At 43.0% G+C, this 16,884-nt stretch overlaps 1 protein-coding gene across 5 annotated transcripts in view; it reads right to left on the reverse strand.

The window, feature by feature from the left end:
* The window catches only part of SNX9 (sorting nexin 9), an 86,556-nt gene that overhangs the window by 55,520 nt on the left and 14,152 nt on the right, over positions 1 to 16,884 (reverse strand). The window contains exons 1-2 of one of the 5 annotated variants that reach the window (XM_018567197.1): positions 12,560 to 12,568; positions 7,128 to 7,133 (exon numbers count right to left, since the gene is read on the reverse strand). The exons of 3 other annotated variants lie outside the window; for them this stretch is intronic. In XM_018567197.1, the coding sequence (XP_018422699.1) occupies positions 7,128 to 7,133; positions 12,560 to 12,563 (10 nt within the window). In that variant the 5' untranslated portion in view covers positions 12,564 to 12,568. Of the gene's footprint in view, positions 1 to 7,127; positions 7,134 to 8,277; positions 8,283 to 12,559; positions 12,569 to 16,884 lie in introns of those variants that run through there. One more of the 5 variants, XM_018567198.1, reaches the window with a different exon arrangement.

Genomic DNA, 16,884 nt, shown 5'->3' on the forward strand with positions numbered 1-16,884 from the left:
AAAAAAAAAAAGTAATTTTCGGTTTTGTCCTGACAAATTCTGCTACGGGAGGTGCGTTGCAGTGCCATTCATTTCAATGGCACCCTAAAAATGCCTCCCACCCACAGTGTGATCGCCCGCACGGCACCGCAATGCCGTGCATTCCAATCCAATTGCAAACAATTGTGCATGCAGTTTTATTCTGATGTAAACTTTATGTTTGTAACACTGCATTTGTGTTTTTCATTTTAAATTAAGAATGGTATTCATTTCATTTTTTTTATCCGATTAATCAAAAAAATTATCGGCCAACTAATCGATTATAAAAATAGATCATTTCCCTTGTTGTAATAAGAAACACTGCAAGCCTCCAACCTTGGCTCACCCTACAACATACATCACTGCATGCATGCATTTGATCATGAATAAAACTCTAAGTACAGTAAATGTTAGGACTTTAACAAGGATGCCATATTCCAAACGACAGGCTGCCTGCAATATGAGCAAGAGGAATGCCTGCATTTTTTTTAGCTTTAAATAGACCAAGAAAGGTTTGGAACCTGTGCCATGTTTTTTTATTAGTAAGGCGGCGCCAGATCTCGCACATGCGCAGAGATCGGGCACCGTGTGTGTTTACAAGTTCTATGAGTGGATCAAAGTAACGTCTACTGTGATATCACATATCCCAGGAAGCATTACTTTCTTCTATTCATGGAATAGGGAAACAGAGGCGGCCTCGCACATGCGCAGAGATTGGATGCCGTGTCTGTTAACAAGTTCTATGAATGGAGGAAAGCAATGGCTACTGTAGTATGTGACATCCCATATCCCAGGAAGCATTACTTTCCTCTATTCGTGGAACATGTGAACAGAGGTGGCGCCAGATCTCGCACATGCACAGAGATCGGGCACTGTCTGTTTACAAGTTCTATGAATGGAGGAAAGTAATGCTTCTTGGGCTATGTGATGTCACATATCCCAGGGAGCATAACTTTCCTCTATTCATAGAACACTTAACCCCTTCATGACTGAGGCCCTTTTTTCAATTTTTGCACCCATGTTATATTCCACATTTTAGGCCTGAAAATGACGTAAAACCCCCCAACATTATATATTTTCTGAATGCCAAAGTAAATATACTTGAAGTAAAACTAAATCTCCCTAACAGACACATACTCAGCAGTAAAAACCCAACAGAGGTTCTAAGCCTTCCCTATGATACTGAAAATTACTTTAGTGCTGTCTGTTTCTCCATTGAAGAGACTACCCCTCAGTTCCAATCCTGCTGATGGTCTAACAATTCACTACTGTATTTATAAATAAAAAGAGTAAGTGGGTTAGAGCTGGATAGTAAAAGTAAGGCTCCATTCACACGAGTGGTTTTCCGCGTGTATTCAGCCGTACGAATATGTGCGCAACTGCGCTAAACATTAAAAAAACAATGCATTGCAATGTGAATTATTCAGACTATTGCGGCTGCTGTGCGGTACAAAACCACGCGTCCCGCAATATAGTTCAAGCGCGATTTTAATGCTGGATTCCGCACGTTCCGGCTATAGCAATAGCCACAAACGTGCAGAATCTGTGCGTTTGTTAACATTTGCAGGATTTCTTTCCGCGTGGTTTTTAGTGTGGAAAATGCTACCGCTATCAGTGAATGGAGCTCCTAAAGGCTCCTGCATGGCAGTCTAAGCAAATTCCAAATCCAGTTAATATGCGATGCAAAAAAATCTCATAAAGCAAACAAATAAAACGGAGCCAAATCCTCCGCGTGCATCACATGCTTCCCACCCAGACACTGCAGCTCATAGTGGGAGGGTTTAACTCGGACAACCCAGTATGGAGTGGACAGGACTAGGTATAACCAGGTGCTGATAGACAAGACTTGTGAATCAGCAGAAGTGACAATGCTAATCTCATTTTGCTTCCCATACAAATCTATAGAAATGCTAAATCCGCTTGAAGCAGGTCAGTTGCTGCTCTACTGCTGGTTAGATTCGCCTGTCAATTAATTCCGAATGATCTCAAAAGCATCTCAAACCGGTGCCACTGACACAACTCCTTAGCTCTACAATTTCAGACGCAAAGCTAATTAAAAATTGTATTGAAAAAAAAACCAAAAATAAAATACATGAATGTCTATAGTCTGGTCACAGGTCCACTTGAAAATTGGAGAGGCTGCTAAGGGCAACGGAAACATTTCCCTTTCCTGTAACTTTTATAAATCATCACTTGTGTTCTGGCAGTATATGAACACGCTAAAAAATGTGCAACACTGACAAACGGAAACCAAGGAAATGGACTCAAAGGAATAAACATTGGCTGCCAAAAATCACACGGCTTAATCTGTCCTTAGTACAACCTTTCGCTGTTAACCAGGAAAGTTTACGTCCATATCAGAGAGAAAGTCCACAACCGATCGATGGCATTCTGATAATTTTCAACCAACAGGATAGCAAAGAAAAAAAGGTGTGTATTGATCTTTGCTGAAGTTAAATCTAGATATACGGTGCTGGGCTGCTGTGACTTTTAGAGTCAAGTCCCATGATAAAGCTGCTAAACTTCAACTTGCATTATCATAGAGAGTCATTCAACAGACAAGATCCCCATTGCTCTTAGTGAGTTCCTTTCCACAGCTTTTTCTGCAGCAATGGCACAAATTCTACAACTGAACGTCAAGGATTCCACTGATGGTGAAGCCTTCATGGGTGACTACAATGTGCTGATGGACAGGATTGTCTAAAGAGGACATTCCTACTCCATTTTGGACACGGGGCTTTCCTGGTGCCACATTTTGGCACCCAGCATTGGACCCTAAATATCGGCATTGTGGTTCACGACATTAAAAATGAGTAGAGGAGAATTAATGTAATCCTTGAATTGAAAGATTTCTGCTCAATGTATTTTAACTGGCTGAAGCACTTCTAGGCTCTGTGTTTCAAAATTTTGGAAAAATGGGGGCTGCCAGGTTTGCCACTCTCTGTGAAGACTGCTCTGAAGGAGGATTCTGGCACCACAGCATCTGGGAGAAAGTTCTAGTGAAAAGACAATTCATTAAAACTAGAGCAGACAAAATCTGGAGCAGCTGTACATGGCAACCAATCAGCTTCTCTCTTTCATTTTTAAATCTTAGCTGAACAAACTGAAGAGAGAAGCTGATTGGTTGCCATGCACAGCTGCTCCAGATTTTGTCTGCTCCAGTTTTGATGAATTGTCTTTTCATTAGAACTTTCTCCCAGATGCTGTGGCGCCAGAATCCTCCTTCAGAGCAGTCTTCACAGAGAGTGGCAAACCTGGCAGCCCCCATTTTTCCAAAATTTTGAAACACAGAGCCTAGAAGTGCTTCAGCCAGTTAAAATACATTGAGCAGAAATCTTTCAATTCAAGGATTACATTAATTCTCCTCTACTCATTTTTAATGTCGTGAACCACAATGCCAATATTTAGGGTCCAATGCTGGGTGCCAAAATGTGACACCAGGAAAGCCCAGTGTCCAAAATGGAGTAGGAATGTCCTCTTTAGACAATAGTGTCCATCAGCACACTGTAGTCACCCATGAAGGCTTCACCATCAGTGGAATCCTTGACGTTCAGTTGTAGAATTTGTGCCATTGCTGCAGAAAAAGCTGTGGAAAGGAACTCACTAAGAGCAATGGGGATCTTGTCTGTTGAATGACTCTCTATGATAATGCAAGTTGAAGTTTAGCAGCTTTATCATGGGACTTGACTCTAAAAGTCACAGCAGCCCAGCACCGTATATCTAGATTTAACTTCAGCAAAGATCAATACACACCTTTTTTTCTTTGCTATCCTGTTGGTTGAAAATTATCAGAATGTCATAGATCGGTTGTGGACTTTCTCTCTGATAAGGACGTAAACTTTCCTGGTTAACAGCGAAAAGTTTTGATAAATCCCCCCCCCCGGTTGCCTTTTATGGGTGCAAACACAAGTTGAAAAGGTCAATAGTGACAAGGTAGAGCTTACACACTCTTCCTTCAGGAAAAGTATGAGAATGTTATAATCCTTCACCATCCTTCTCTTACAGGAGCCCATGTGAGTGATCAGAACGCCAGCAATGTCAAGAAGGACGCAGTATCTAGAACGGAGATAGTTGCGGATATGGGGCTTGTTTCCTGCCAAAAGCTAAGTAGAGCTGTTCAGACTGCTACAAGATAACATTCTCTGAAAGCCTGTGGGAGAAACAACAAAAAATGTTGTTTGCTGCCCAGCTCATTAAAGAGACTCACTTGCGCATGGATCATGGACTGAAAAATGAACAGCCAGAAGTCAACAGCCAAGTTGATGTTATGCTTGCGACAGAGCTGGATCAACACTATCCATGATATATATTTTTTCTCAAAGTTGGATAGCATCTTGGAAGGTGTCTGGGATAACAGCACATAAAGCGGAAGTTCACTCTTCCATCCAGACGGTACCTAATCCAGCTACTGGCACAATTATTCATTCCTTTTTTGTGATCTATTCTCTGCAGTCCTACATTACCCATACATTATACTCCATATAAAAGTATCATCAAAATGTAGGGTTTCCAGAGCTGGAATGCAGTCCAGAACAATGGCTTCACAAGGGGATGCAGCCCGCACCGGGTGACACCGTCAGAGGAGGTGAATGGCAGTCATTTTGGTGTGGGGCACTCGGTCATGAGAGCCCGACAATTGCATGAGAAAGGAGGGGACCCAGCGGCATACCTTATACCGCCAGATGAACGTCCCCTGCTCATCTTGGTGATGGATGCCGGTAGTGAAGTGCATATGACGCACATGTATACGTAATGACGTGTGCACTGGGTGACATCGCTGGTCCAGCAGTTATTCTGCCAAATACTAAATGAGGAATTTTGTAGGATTCCAGACCCTTGGTTCTGCACAGAAAAATAATCTGTAAGGTTAAAACATAGGAAATGCCAATTATTGTTTTTAAAGGTGCATAATGCAGCGCCGTTATCCTTTTAATGGCCTTAAATACATAAGCTGTTGTAGTTATCAGAACAAAGTTTGTTGCAGAATGGGGTGGTCCGTTGCCACTCTATTCCATGACTAGCCATGGTGGGCCAGTGGGAGTAAGGTTAAAAGCATAATTGAACTTTAAATGAGCTAAATGTATTCCAGAAGCATCTTAACAAAGTCTTACATCTTACAAATCGTTCATTTTCTTCAGAAAGCAGCCACAGTCTGAGTAGAAAGCCTGTCCCCTGCCAGCGTGCTGTAGTGATCGGCCATTGCTCTGACTGGGGAAGCAGTAGTCTCTCTGCAGAGGTCAAACACTCCCTTTTCTGAGTCAGACCTACAGGTCGGCAATCCACAAAACTCATGCTCCCTGATGACTGGAGAGTTCTAGCACTACTACAGAGAGACCACTGCTTCCACACAGAGAGCAAGAGTCTGTCTTTACAGCATGCTGGCAGGGGACAGACTTTTCTAAAGAAAACAAACGGTAAGACTTTGCACACTTTTGTTTGATACACGTGAAATGTGGATTTAAACTGAAAGTTAATTTGGTCTCTAAATTTTATATTAACCAGCCAGCCGGAAAGGGCAGTGGCAGACTTTGATTTGTTATACGGGTGTCTATTCAGTGATTTCAGACATTACAATACATGTTGGAGCTTAAAGTCCTATGTATTACTTAGTTGCCTAGTTATGCTTGTTTGTAAGGTTGTGTTCTACTTTGCTTTTCCACAGGGGATGCAAGAGCCAAGAGAAACAACACCTTGCGTTAAGGATATCATGTTTGCCTTATTTTCTATGCAAACAACTTTTACAGTTTCTAATGAACGGTCGCACGTCTTTTGTCTAAGGAGTATGTTAGAAAACCAGCCGAGAATCGTACGATTTTCGGCTGGTTTGAACAGTGCACGGGAGACAAATGCCGAACGGGCCGGTGTGCACACGCGCACAATGCCCGTTCAGCATTGCTGTCATCGGAAGCCCGCCCCTCAGGGGGGCGGGCTTGCGATGATCGAGAGTGCGATCTGCCTGTCCAAGATGGGCAGATCGTGCGTTTTTTAATCACTTTACAACCATCGCAAGACTAAGGTCTTGCGATGGTTGTACAGTGTATGGCCACCTTAAGTTAGGTGCCAGCAGTGATTTTTTAGACTCATTGGCTACCTGGCTTTTGGGATTTGTTCAGCTGTGTAGTAGGGAATACAACAGTAAAGAGTACCTGCCATTTCCTTCCACAACAGGTGCTTCCCAGTAATGATTCACTGCTTATTTTAATTAATGCTAATGGAATCTAGTACCACAACATAAAGTATTATCAATCATTCTTCTACAAACACCTAAACAAAACATTTCCTATGGAAAAAGATCCAAAATGAGAGGTTATGTATGTGCAATGCTTGCGGCATGTGTTGCACAGAATACGAACCAATAAAATAGGAGTAGGCATTAAAGGATAACACATAAAACATAAAGTAGAGGGAACACGTGGATAGTAGTCAGCTGAGTACTGTGTCACCATGCATTGACTCATAACGGTATACCTAGTCGCGTGTTTATTTATGTCCTAGTTCCAGGTGTAGGCACCATCTCTAGGATAGACTTGTGTACAAAGCTACTGTCATTTCACCACTGCTTACTAATATAAAATCCCTGGTGGGTGTGATGTTGCTGGACCGATGAAAGCTGAAATTGTTTTTAAAGAATAAACAATAAAGTGTTATTTCCTTGCCAGAGCCAACTTCTGGTACAAGTAAGCCCCCAGTACACAGTCTAGGTTGCTGCCTCTCTGGTCACGATAGGCAAACCGCTCAACAGATAGATCCAGCCGGCTGTTTACAAAGCCATTAGGAAACACTAGCTCAACTCAGTCTCAAATAAGGCTATATATATCTCCTTACCTTATCACTGACTATATCATTGTTCAAGCCTTCAAGAAGAGGGAGTACTTATCCCCTGAAATGTGTTGGCTGTATCTGATGTTCTAAACAAATAAATGGTTTAAACGAATTTCAAGCGAGATGGAAGTTTGTAGTAGGCGCTCCGCTTCACACACCTAAAATGAAATGCATCATCTTAGGCAATTAAAGCAGAACTCCAGGATGTGCAAACATTCAGATAACTGCTTGTTTAGGTTTAGGGGATGGATTTAAGAAGATATACTTACCTGAGCCTCTATCTCATCTGGCTGCTAGACCAGCCCCAAAGCCTATTTTCCCCCGGGCCCCGGTGGGCTAAGGACCTGTGATGTCATCACCTCTAATGCAGTTCATTCACCTATATTAGACGTGAGGACGATGAGAGACATATCAAAGTTGGAGGTGAGTGCTGACTGCCACAGGACCGAGAATTGCATGGGTATATTTTCTTTATTCTGGCCGTGGACCGAAACTAGCAGTTAACCCTTGCAGTGTGGGGGTAGCCCCACTGCAAGGATTACTTTTTGCACATCTCGGAGTTCTCCTTTAAATATACCAAGAATTATCCTATTTAAAGTATAAGATTTGCATTGCATAGGGTTGTTAGCGTAAAAAAAAGAAGAAGTGTGTATGTGTCTCCACAAATACAAAGGCAAACCACTCCCCAGTTCCCTATTCCCCACTCTTCTTCCTCCCTCCAAACTAGTACAGACAGCTACTGTAGAATGTTATTCTTGTGGTTTTGCACTGGTCATCACAATTACATTTTCACAGGTTTGCAACCATTAAAATTCAGAATGACATTGTGCTCACTTTTATGAGTGTTTGACGCACGTGCACAGAATGCAGATGTCATACTGAACAACCTAAATATTTGTTGGGAGCGGAGGATGATTTTTTTTTTAATGATTTATCATTTATTGCATTTGATTCATTTCCTTTGTTTTTCTTTGTAGGGAGGTTTGAACACGACTCTAATCAAGAGAACCTGCCACCTATAGAGACTTCACAAACCAACACTTCTGGAAATGTCAATCTTCTGGCCCCCACTGTGCTCTGTGGTTCCTCCTGCCGACCCCCATGTCACTAAAAGACACAGTAGATGCCAATGGGAGAAACCACTGATCACAGTGGTGGTGGAGGCAAGAATACGACACTCCAAGTAGTGCTGGCTTGGACTTTAATCCAGCTTTTACACCAGTATAAATATGAAAGCCAGATTTCATTCCAGAAACAAATTAGTAAAGTGCCCAATACCTATACAGACCACCAGGCTAACAAACAATGTATTTGCCTTTACTTTTACTAATAGGTTTCCTGCAAATAGTATAGACGTTGGAAGGACCAACCTAAGAAGAAGCTGACTCAGAGCTTCAGGTGAGTATAACTTAACCTAGACACAAACGAGTAGTTAACCCATGCTGTGCGGGGGTAGCCCCACTGCAAGGGTTAATAAAAAGAAATTCCTGGAGTTCTTTAATCCTTCATTGATAAAAAACACTCACTTCCTGGCCTTCCTCTGCTGTAAGAGGAAGGGGCGGGCTTCCAGATGTAAATACTATAATGTTTACATATGAGATTGCTGTGATTGGTGATCACAAAGTACACAGCCACTCAGATTGGCTCTGTACATTGTGTCTGTGATCTGAGCCATCCAATGACAGATCAGATCATAGCCATTAACAGGTACACTGGCCACCTTTGGGCATTTTCTGCAGTACTGTTTATAAATGGCACTACAGAAATACACATCAACCACTACGGTGTTCTTAAAGGTGAACGATGGGGTAAGGGCTTCATTCTGTGGATCTGTACTTTCTCCACTTCTCCTGCTGCTGATTCTTTATTCCACCAGCAGTCATGAGATCACCTGTCATCAAAGAGCCAGCTCTGACATGAGGTAGCAAAGCTCTGCCTCTACTAAGATGGCCGCATCCACACAGAGGAGAAAAAGGAAAGAAGATATGCTAGAGGGAGCCTATAGACCAGGGGTAGCCAAGCTTCGACCCTTCAGCTGTAGTGAAATTACAATTCCCATCATGCATCTGCCTCTGAGTCGTGCTTGTGGCTGTCAGAGTCTTGCAATGCCTTATGGGACTTGTAGTTCCGTAACAGCTGGGGGGGCCGAAGTTTGGATACCCCTGCTATAGACGATCCTTATGACGAGTCCTTTGCCCTCTGCTTGCCTTTTGGGCTTTCATTGTTCAGGTCCTCTTTAAACTTCATAAAACTGAAAGAGATTCAGTACTATCAAAAAGTCTGAACACAACTGCAACACTAGTTTAAAGTGTAACTAGAAATAAATATGTATTTCTGTATTGAATTGAATAAGTTCTATCCCACTCCTAATAACTAGGGATGCACTGATAGTGATACTAGTATCGGTGCCAAATGCCCAATTCCGAACTTCCAGCATCAGGAAGCCGGGCAGTGAATCATTACATGCTGCCTGGCTTCCTGATTGGCTGGAAAGCCGGCTCCATGCTTCCTCATCACTTGGTGACGAGGGAGCATGGAGTCAGTTTCCCGGCCAGTCAGGAAGCCGGGCAGGGTGTAATGACTCGCTGCCTAGCTTCCTGATTTGCCAGCCTCCCGACCAATCAGGAAGCTGGATGGCAAGTCATTACTTGCCCCCAGCTTCCTGACTGGCCAGAAAGCCTGCTTTGCTTCATGCTCCCTCCTCACCTGGTAACGAGGGAGGATGGAGTCGGTTTCCCAGCCAATGAGGAAGCTGGGCGCTGTATAATGACTCGCCGTCTAGTTTCCTGATTGGTCCAATAGCTGGCCAATCAGGAAGCTAGGCGGCGAGTCATTACCCGCCCCCCGGCTTCCTGATTGGACAGAAAGCCAGCTCCCTACCCTCTCGTTACCTGGTGTCAGCTTCCCTGCTAATAATCGGGAAGCCGGGTGGCGAGTCTTTACACACCAACCGGGTTAACGGATAAATCAGGAAGCAAGGTGGCGACTCATAACACACCGCCTGGCTTTCCAGTATCGGTGAGTAACGTAAAAAAAAATATCGGTACTCGTACTTGATACCGAAAAAACGGTATCGGTGCATCCCTATCAATCTAGAAGTTTGTAAACTTACTTATTGAAGATCCCCATAGGGTGTGCTTCCTTGTGTCACACCTCACACAGCCTGCTTTCTGAACTACAACTCAATATCTGACCAATGTAACATTATCATTGCTTGGTGGAAGCAATGCATGATGGGATAAGTATTCTAGAGAAATGGAGATTGCATCACATCAAGCAGCAGGGAAAGAGATGCAAAGCACACTGGGAATCCAGGAAGTTGATGAAAGCGATGGGCAGACAGAAAACAACACTCTCTACAGAAAAGAGATTTTATCAAGTAAGCTTTGATTGCATTATCAAAAAGAACTCTAGTAAGTATTCCCATTTTATAACAGGAGATTATAACAGGAGATTATATGCCGGGACTTTAAAACTCCTTTAAAAGTATTTGTATGGAGAACAAATCTTCAAAAAGGCAAAAAAAAAAAAACAATTTTACTTTACAACTGACTTAGGCCAGTAAACCTGAATCTGCTTTCAGTCCACAAACCAGCTTACGGAAATCAGCCCTGTACAGCTGGTTAATATTATATTATTGCACGTGACATCAATGCGTAGGTCAGCAATATCCGGCAGCGCCAAATCTGCCTTGTAGTAAACATTCTGTTAAAAAAAAAAAGCGAATGCTAGTAGCAGGCTGACTTTCTACACTGTTTTTATATAAACTACAAGACCAAATTCTGCAGAAACTAATAATAGAAGAAGGTTCTGACGACTACATACTAGAATATATGTCATTTCCCTTTGTTATTTCCACTTTCTCAGCATGTGTTCTATTACCAGTCGCAACCACTGCACGCTTATGCATTTCCCATAAGAATGAACAGTACATTCAGCATTTTTAAAGCTGAACTCTGGGCACAAAAACTTTGTAAACAAATTCCTCAAAAGCCACAAAAGAAATGAATGGACTTTGTGTGCACCAAATGTCTTTACAGACAGATATTACCCTTTATCAGTCTGTGCAGGGAGCAAAGAAGGGCAACCAACTACAAATTGCCTGTAGAAAACTACAGAAGGGGGCGGAGACAAGACCAATTACAGTGCACAAGGAGAGAGAGCAGCAGTGACTGGTCTGTATTACAGGAAGCTCCAAAACATAAGGCTCTGTTCACACCTAGGCGTATCGAATATGCGCGTTTCCGAGGGCTACTTGGCTGTATCCCAATGGAAACGCGAGACAAAAACGCTGCAAAGAAGCTCATGTACCTTTTCAGGCGTAGGCGGTCTTGTAGCGCGTTCAGACGGGCTGAAATACGGCAAGGTGTGAACCATACCCATAAAAAACAATGGGATTTTAATGTTTGAGCGTTTTGTAGAGCGTTCGTAGAGCGTTGAACGCGCTACAAAACGTACAGGTGTTAACCAGGCCTAACTGAAATGACTATATACTTGTCCCCTGTCTTTTGAAGCTTCCAAAGGCTGTGGCTATCCTTTCAAACTTAAAAGGTGGTTGTACTGATGCAGATCAGATTATCAAATCAGCAATGTATTTATTTATATAGTTACCTTGCATTTTTGGAGACGATTAATGAAAAGAAAGAAAAAGCACCTACAATGATTTAAACCCTTGGTTCTCAACTGGTGGGTCGTGACCCAAAAGTGGGTCGTGACCCAGTGTTCAGTGGGTCGCCGTGTGCATTCCACTTTTCTAGGTGAGGCTCCTCAGCCTCCCCCTAGTGCAGCACTGTCAGTTCTTGCGCCAAGCAGCCATTCAAAACATGCTGCCAGGTGCCAAGTGTCTCCTTGAGGTGGGAAGGGCTGGGGCTATGGCCATGAGGGAGCTCCATCCATACGTACAACTCCCTCGGGTGTCCTGTAGAGGTGCTTGGACCGGAGTGATGTCACATTGTGGCTCCCTGTAGGAAGAGGAATCACCAGCACTCAGTAGAATAATCCAACATGTCCATTTATTGGACATAGACGTCACATAATCACAAGAGCCAACGTTTCGAGACCACGCAGGGTCTCTACATCACGGCATAAAGAGTGACCTCATTGTGGCTCCCGTCACCTCTACAGGGCACGGAAGGGAGCTGTACAAGCAATGCACATATGAATGGAGCTCTCTCACAGCACAGCAGCCCATGCTGGACCCCAGGCTGAGGATCAACTCCAGTTCTCGTAAGGTAAAGTGGGTCGTGACCCAGTGTTCAGTGGGTCGCCGTGTGCATTCCACTTTTCTAGGTGAGGCTCCTCAGCCTCCCCCTAGTGCAGCACTGTCAGTTCTTGCGCCAAGCAGCCATTCAAAACATGCTGCCAGGTGCCAAGTGTCTCCTTGAGGTGGGAAGGGCTGGGGCTATGGCCATGAGGGAGCTCCATCCATACGTACAACTCCCTCGGGTGTCCTGTAGAGGTGCTTGGACCGGAGTGATGTCACATTGTGGCTCCCTGTAGGAAGAGGAATCACCAGCACTCAGTAGAATAATCCAACATGTCCATTTATTGGACATAGACGTCACATAATCACAAGAGCCAACGTTTCGAGACCACGCAGGGTCTCTACATCACGGCATAAAGAGTGACCTCATTGTGGCTCCCGTCACCTCTACAGGGCACGGAAGGGAGCTGTACAAGCAATGCACATATGAATGGAGCTCTCTCACAGCACAGCAGCCCATGCTGGACCCCAGGCTGAGGATCAACTCCAGTTCTCGTAAGGTATGGAGACGGAGTGGATCTTTTGAATGGCATCCTCTCACCCACAGTTCAATCTCCTGCACCGGAACGAGCGGTACCGCAATGCTGTGCGTTCCAGTGCAGGGTGACTTGGGTCGCGACTTAATGACAAATGTGGGTCCTGAGGTTACACAGGTTGAGAACCACTGATTTAAAGGATGAGACGTGTGCAGATTTCCAGAGAAAAACAAATTGCTAAATAACCGAGACAAACCCTCATACTGCATCCTAAAGCTGGACACTACCTGGGTGTAGACAATGTGCAGGAAAATGACAAGAAGTGCTTCTTGATGCTAAAGTGCAGCCAAACCCAGGTTTCAGTGCTGCAATTTTAGTAAACAAGGTCACAATGAGGACATTCAAATCATTAAAAAAAATACTTTAAACCTGAATCTGTCTGTGGCTCATACTAGTAATGGGTTTCATTTAAATTGTATGTAAACCTACAAGCCCAATGGAACCCTCTATATGTATTACTGTAATGCAGTCAGGCTGCATGCACAAGAAATAAATATTCTGCTTATAAGGTTTTTTGAGTGGCTAAGTACTGCAGGTTAAAAATACCTCAGAGCCAGCGGCCGGGGTAATCAGTCCTCCTATACACCCCATGCATTACAGTAATAACTACAAAGGATTCAATAAGGCTTTAACAATAAACTTCTCATATTTGCTTCCTTTTTTCCCCTGATAAGTAGATCAGTGTTTCTCAACTTTTCCCAAGTCATGGCGCCTTTTCAAAGCATGCAAGATTTCGGGGCACCACAGTCTAAAAATGTAATATATCATAAATTCAAAACCGACCAATATCCACCATGGAGGTCTGGTATATATTTTAAGGGGGGGCCACATGCAAAAAAATAAAAATAAATAAAAAAAACACACGCGGGGTTCCCTCCCCCATTTTGGCAATCCTACACCTTTCACATCAGAATCCCCACTTTAAATCAGATCACATTAGAGTCCCTCCTTCTCAACAGACGCTCCTCTTCACATCAGGAGCCCTTATTTAAATTAGAAACCCCCTTCATATCAGAAAACCATCTTTCAGATTAGAGCCCCCCCTTCACATCAGAAGCCCATCTTTCACACCATAGTCCTCCCTTTCACATCAGAGTTCTACCATCACATCAAGTGTACTCTTCACATCAGAGTTCTACCATCACATCAGGTGTACTCTTCACATCAGAGTTCTGCCATCACATCAGAAGTAATCTTCACATGAGAGTTCTATCATGACATCAAGAGTACTCTTCAAATGAGAGTTCTATCATGACATCAAGAGTACTCTTCATATGGGAGTTCTACCATCACATCAGGTGTACTCTTCACATCAGAGTTCTGCCATCACATCAGAAGTACTCTTCACATGAGAGTTCTATCATGACATCAAGAGTACTCTTTTCACATGAGTTCTATCATGACATCAAGAGTACTCTTTTCACATGAGTTCTATCATGACATCAAGAGTACTCTTCAAATGAGAGTTCTATCATGACATCAAGAGTACTCTTCATATGAGAGTTCTACCATCACATCAGGTGTACTCTTCAAATCAAAGTTCTATCATGACATCAGAAGTACTTTTCACATCAGAGTTCTAAAATCACATCATCTGTACTCTTCACATCAGAGTTCTACCATCACATCAGCTGTACTCTTCACATGAGAGTTCTGCCATCACATCACAAGTATTCTTCACATGAGAGTTCTATCATGACATCAGGTGCACTCTTCAGATGAGAGTTCTACCATCACATCAGGTGTACTCTTCAAATCAAAGTTCTATCGTGACATCAGAAGTACTCTGCACATCAGAGTTCTAACATCACATCAGAGATCTACTATCACATCAGGAGTACTCTTCACATCAGAGTTCTACCATCACTTCACGTGTACTCTTCACATCAGAGTTCCATCATCACATCAGCAGCCACAGCTGTGGCAGCATGGCAGAGAGCAGGAGGTGGAGTAAACCGAATGTGATGGTAGAACTCTGATGTGAAGAGTACTCCTGATGTGATAGTAGATCTCTGATGTGAAGAGTACACCTCAATGGAGGGAAACCTCTGACCTTTTCTGAATGGATCCTACCATTCAATGGATCCTATCCTATGATCCAGTGTAAACATGTTGTGGTACTGCTGAGTAAACCAGAAGGCACCCCAAGGTGCAACAGCATCCTGGATGAGAGAGGCTAAAATAGACAATTTAAAGCGTTAAAAATTAAATAGCTTACAGGACTTCTAGCAAGATTAACAGGCTGGGTTTTTTTGCACTTATGGAAAAAAAATGTAACAACACTTTCAGTGGTATACTTAGCAGACCAAAAAGGAGCAAATAAGGGAAGTTCATTGTTAGGAGTTATATTTGTAATATGTTCCGATTCACATAGCATAGCTTCATTTACATAAAAGTGTAAGAAGCTATTTTTAAATGAAGTGCTTTATATTTACTTAAAATTCCTACCTAGCTTCCCCCTATGTAATGTTAAGAAGGGGGCTCTGGGAAGTTCTGTTTGCTCTAATGAACCTTGTCTGTACTGTGCTGGCAGATCTCATTATGAGGTGTAAACTAGATTTGAACTATCTGTCCTAATAAAGGGTTAAAGTAGAGTTCTACCCATATCTTTAAAATAACAACAAACACAACTTTAGAAATGTTTAGTAATAACAATCTACACACACATACTTCTAGATATTTGCCAGCTTTGTATTCTTTGCACACCTTGTTTCTCTTTTCTTCCCCAGTCTTCTGACACAGGCCATTTTTGCTAAGGGCAGATTACTAAATCTCCCTTCACTTCCTGGAACTCTGGCACATGTGACTAGACATGTGACTAGGACATGTGACCATGTACATCATCTCAGGGGAGGAAAATGCCTTTCCCTGAGATCTCATGAGATTACAGATGAGATTTCCCAGCAATACTCTGATTTTGTAACCTTCCCAGGATGCAACACTTTGGCACATTACATAATTTGTGCCAGAACGGGACCAGGAAGTAGATGAACTCTATTTGTAAGTAAATAAAAAAACATGTTTAACTAATGAATGTACGATGGTTTGAAAATCAGCATGAAAAGCTGCAAGCTGATGTGATTTTTAGTGAAAGAGGGTAAAGGTCCACTTTAAAGACTTAGAAACATTGGAGGGAATTGATCAAAACCGGGGCAGACAAAATCTGGAGCAGCTGTGCATGTCAACCAATCAGCTTCTCCATTTCATTTTCAAATCTTAACTGAACAGAGAAGCTGATAGGTTGCCATAGGCAACTGCTCCACATATTTTCTGCTCCAGTTTTGATAAATTCATTTAATTGTATGTATGAGAGGAGGTTCAGTCTGTCCTTCTACTTTAACTTTCGAACTGCTCAAAGCAGCCTGGAATCTGCTCAAAGACCTGCACCAAAGAGGTCTCTAAGAAAGATATATACAGTATATAAGAAGCATATTTGTAAATATTATTTTTAGGTATACTGAGTGAATGGGAACACACAACAAACGTATAATGGGGTTTTACCAAATATGACTTCCTTACTTTTGCACCTAGGCGAGAATTATATCCCAATTGCCTGCAGCCTCCTGGATATTGAGGCGTGTTTAGTTCCTTAACCAAGCGCTGAATAGCTGTCCTGCAGCACTTCAGTTTGCTGCAGCAGCTTCACTGAACGCTTTGGCTGCACAGTGCTAAGCAAAATGGCGGAGGATAATATTTTTGACTAATATATACAATTTCCCAACTAATATTTGGTGTGCTTGACCATCAAAACATTAAATTGGAGGAAGTAAATTCAGTGTGGGAACCACCATCTGGGTTCAGGCACTTTCTTCAGCGCTGCCAGGTGTGCCCACAGTTAAAATGGCCGCTGGTGCTCTCTCCCCATCTTCTCCATCGCACTCAGTGCTCTGCGTCCAAATTCACTTCTGCTGCGAGTGCTAAGTTAGCAGTGCTGAGCGCTGACTTGTGTTCAGTGGCAGTTTGCTAACTCAGCACTCACAGCAGGTCAGCAACTAAACACGTCTCTGATGTCATGCATCCCAGGTTGCCTTGTGGTGCTCTATAGTGAATGTGGCGCTGCACATCAGGGGGCCAGCTGCATCTTCCAGCCAACCCCCCAGATGACACATCGCTACACATGCACATCATCAAGGGGCTGGCAGCAAAAACCTGAAAGAGATAGCTGGCTCTCTGATGACTTGAGTAAAAAAAGATGCCAGCCCAGGACATGGGGTGTGGCGGTGAATTGCAGCAGGTCAATTTAAA

Source organism: Nanorana parkeri, unplaced genomic scaffold (assembly GCF_000935625.1).
Source record: "Nanorana parkeri isolate BGI_ZX_2015 unplaced genomic scaffold, ASM93562v1 scaffold1018, whole genome shotgun sequence".
In the NCBI taxonomy this organism is placed as follows: domain Eukaryota; kingdom Metazoa; phylum Chordata; class Amphibia; order Anura; family Dicroglossidae; genus Nanorana; species Nanorana parkeri.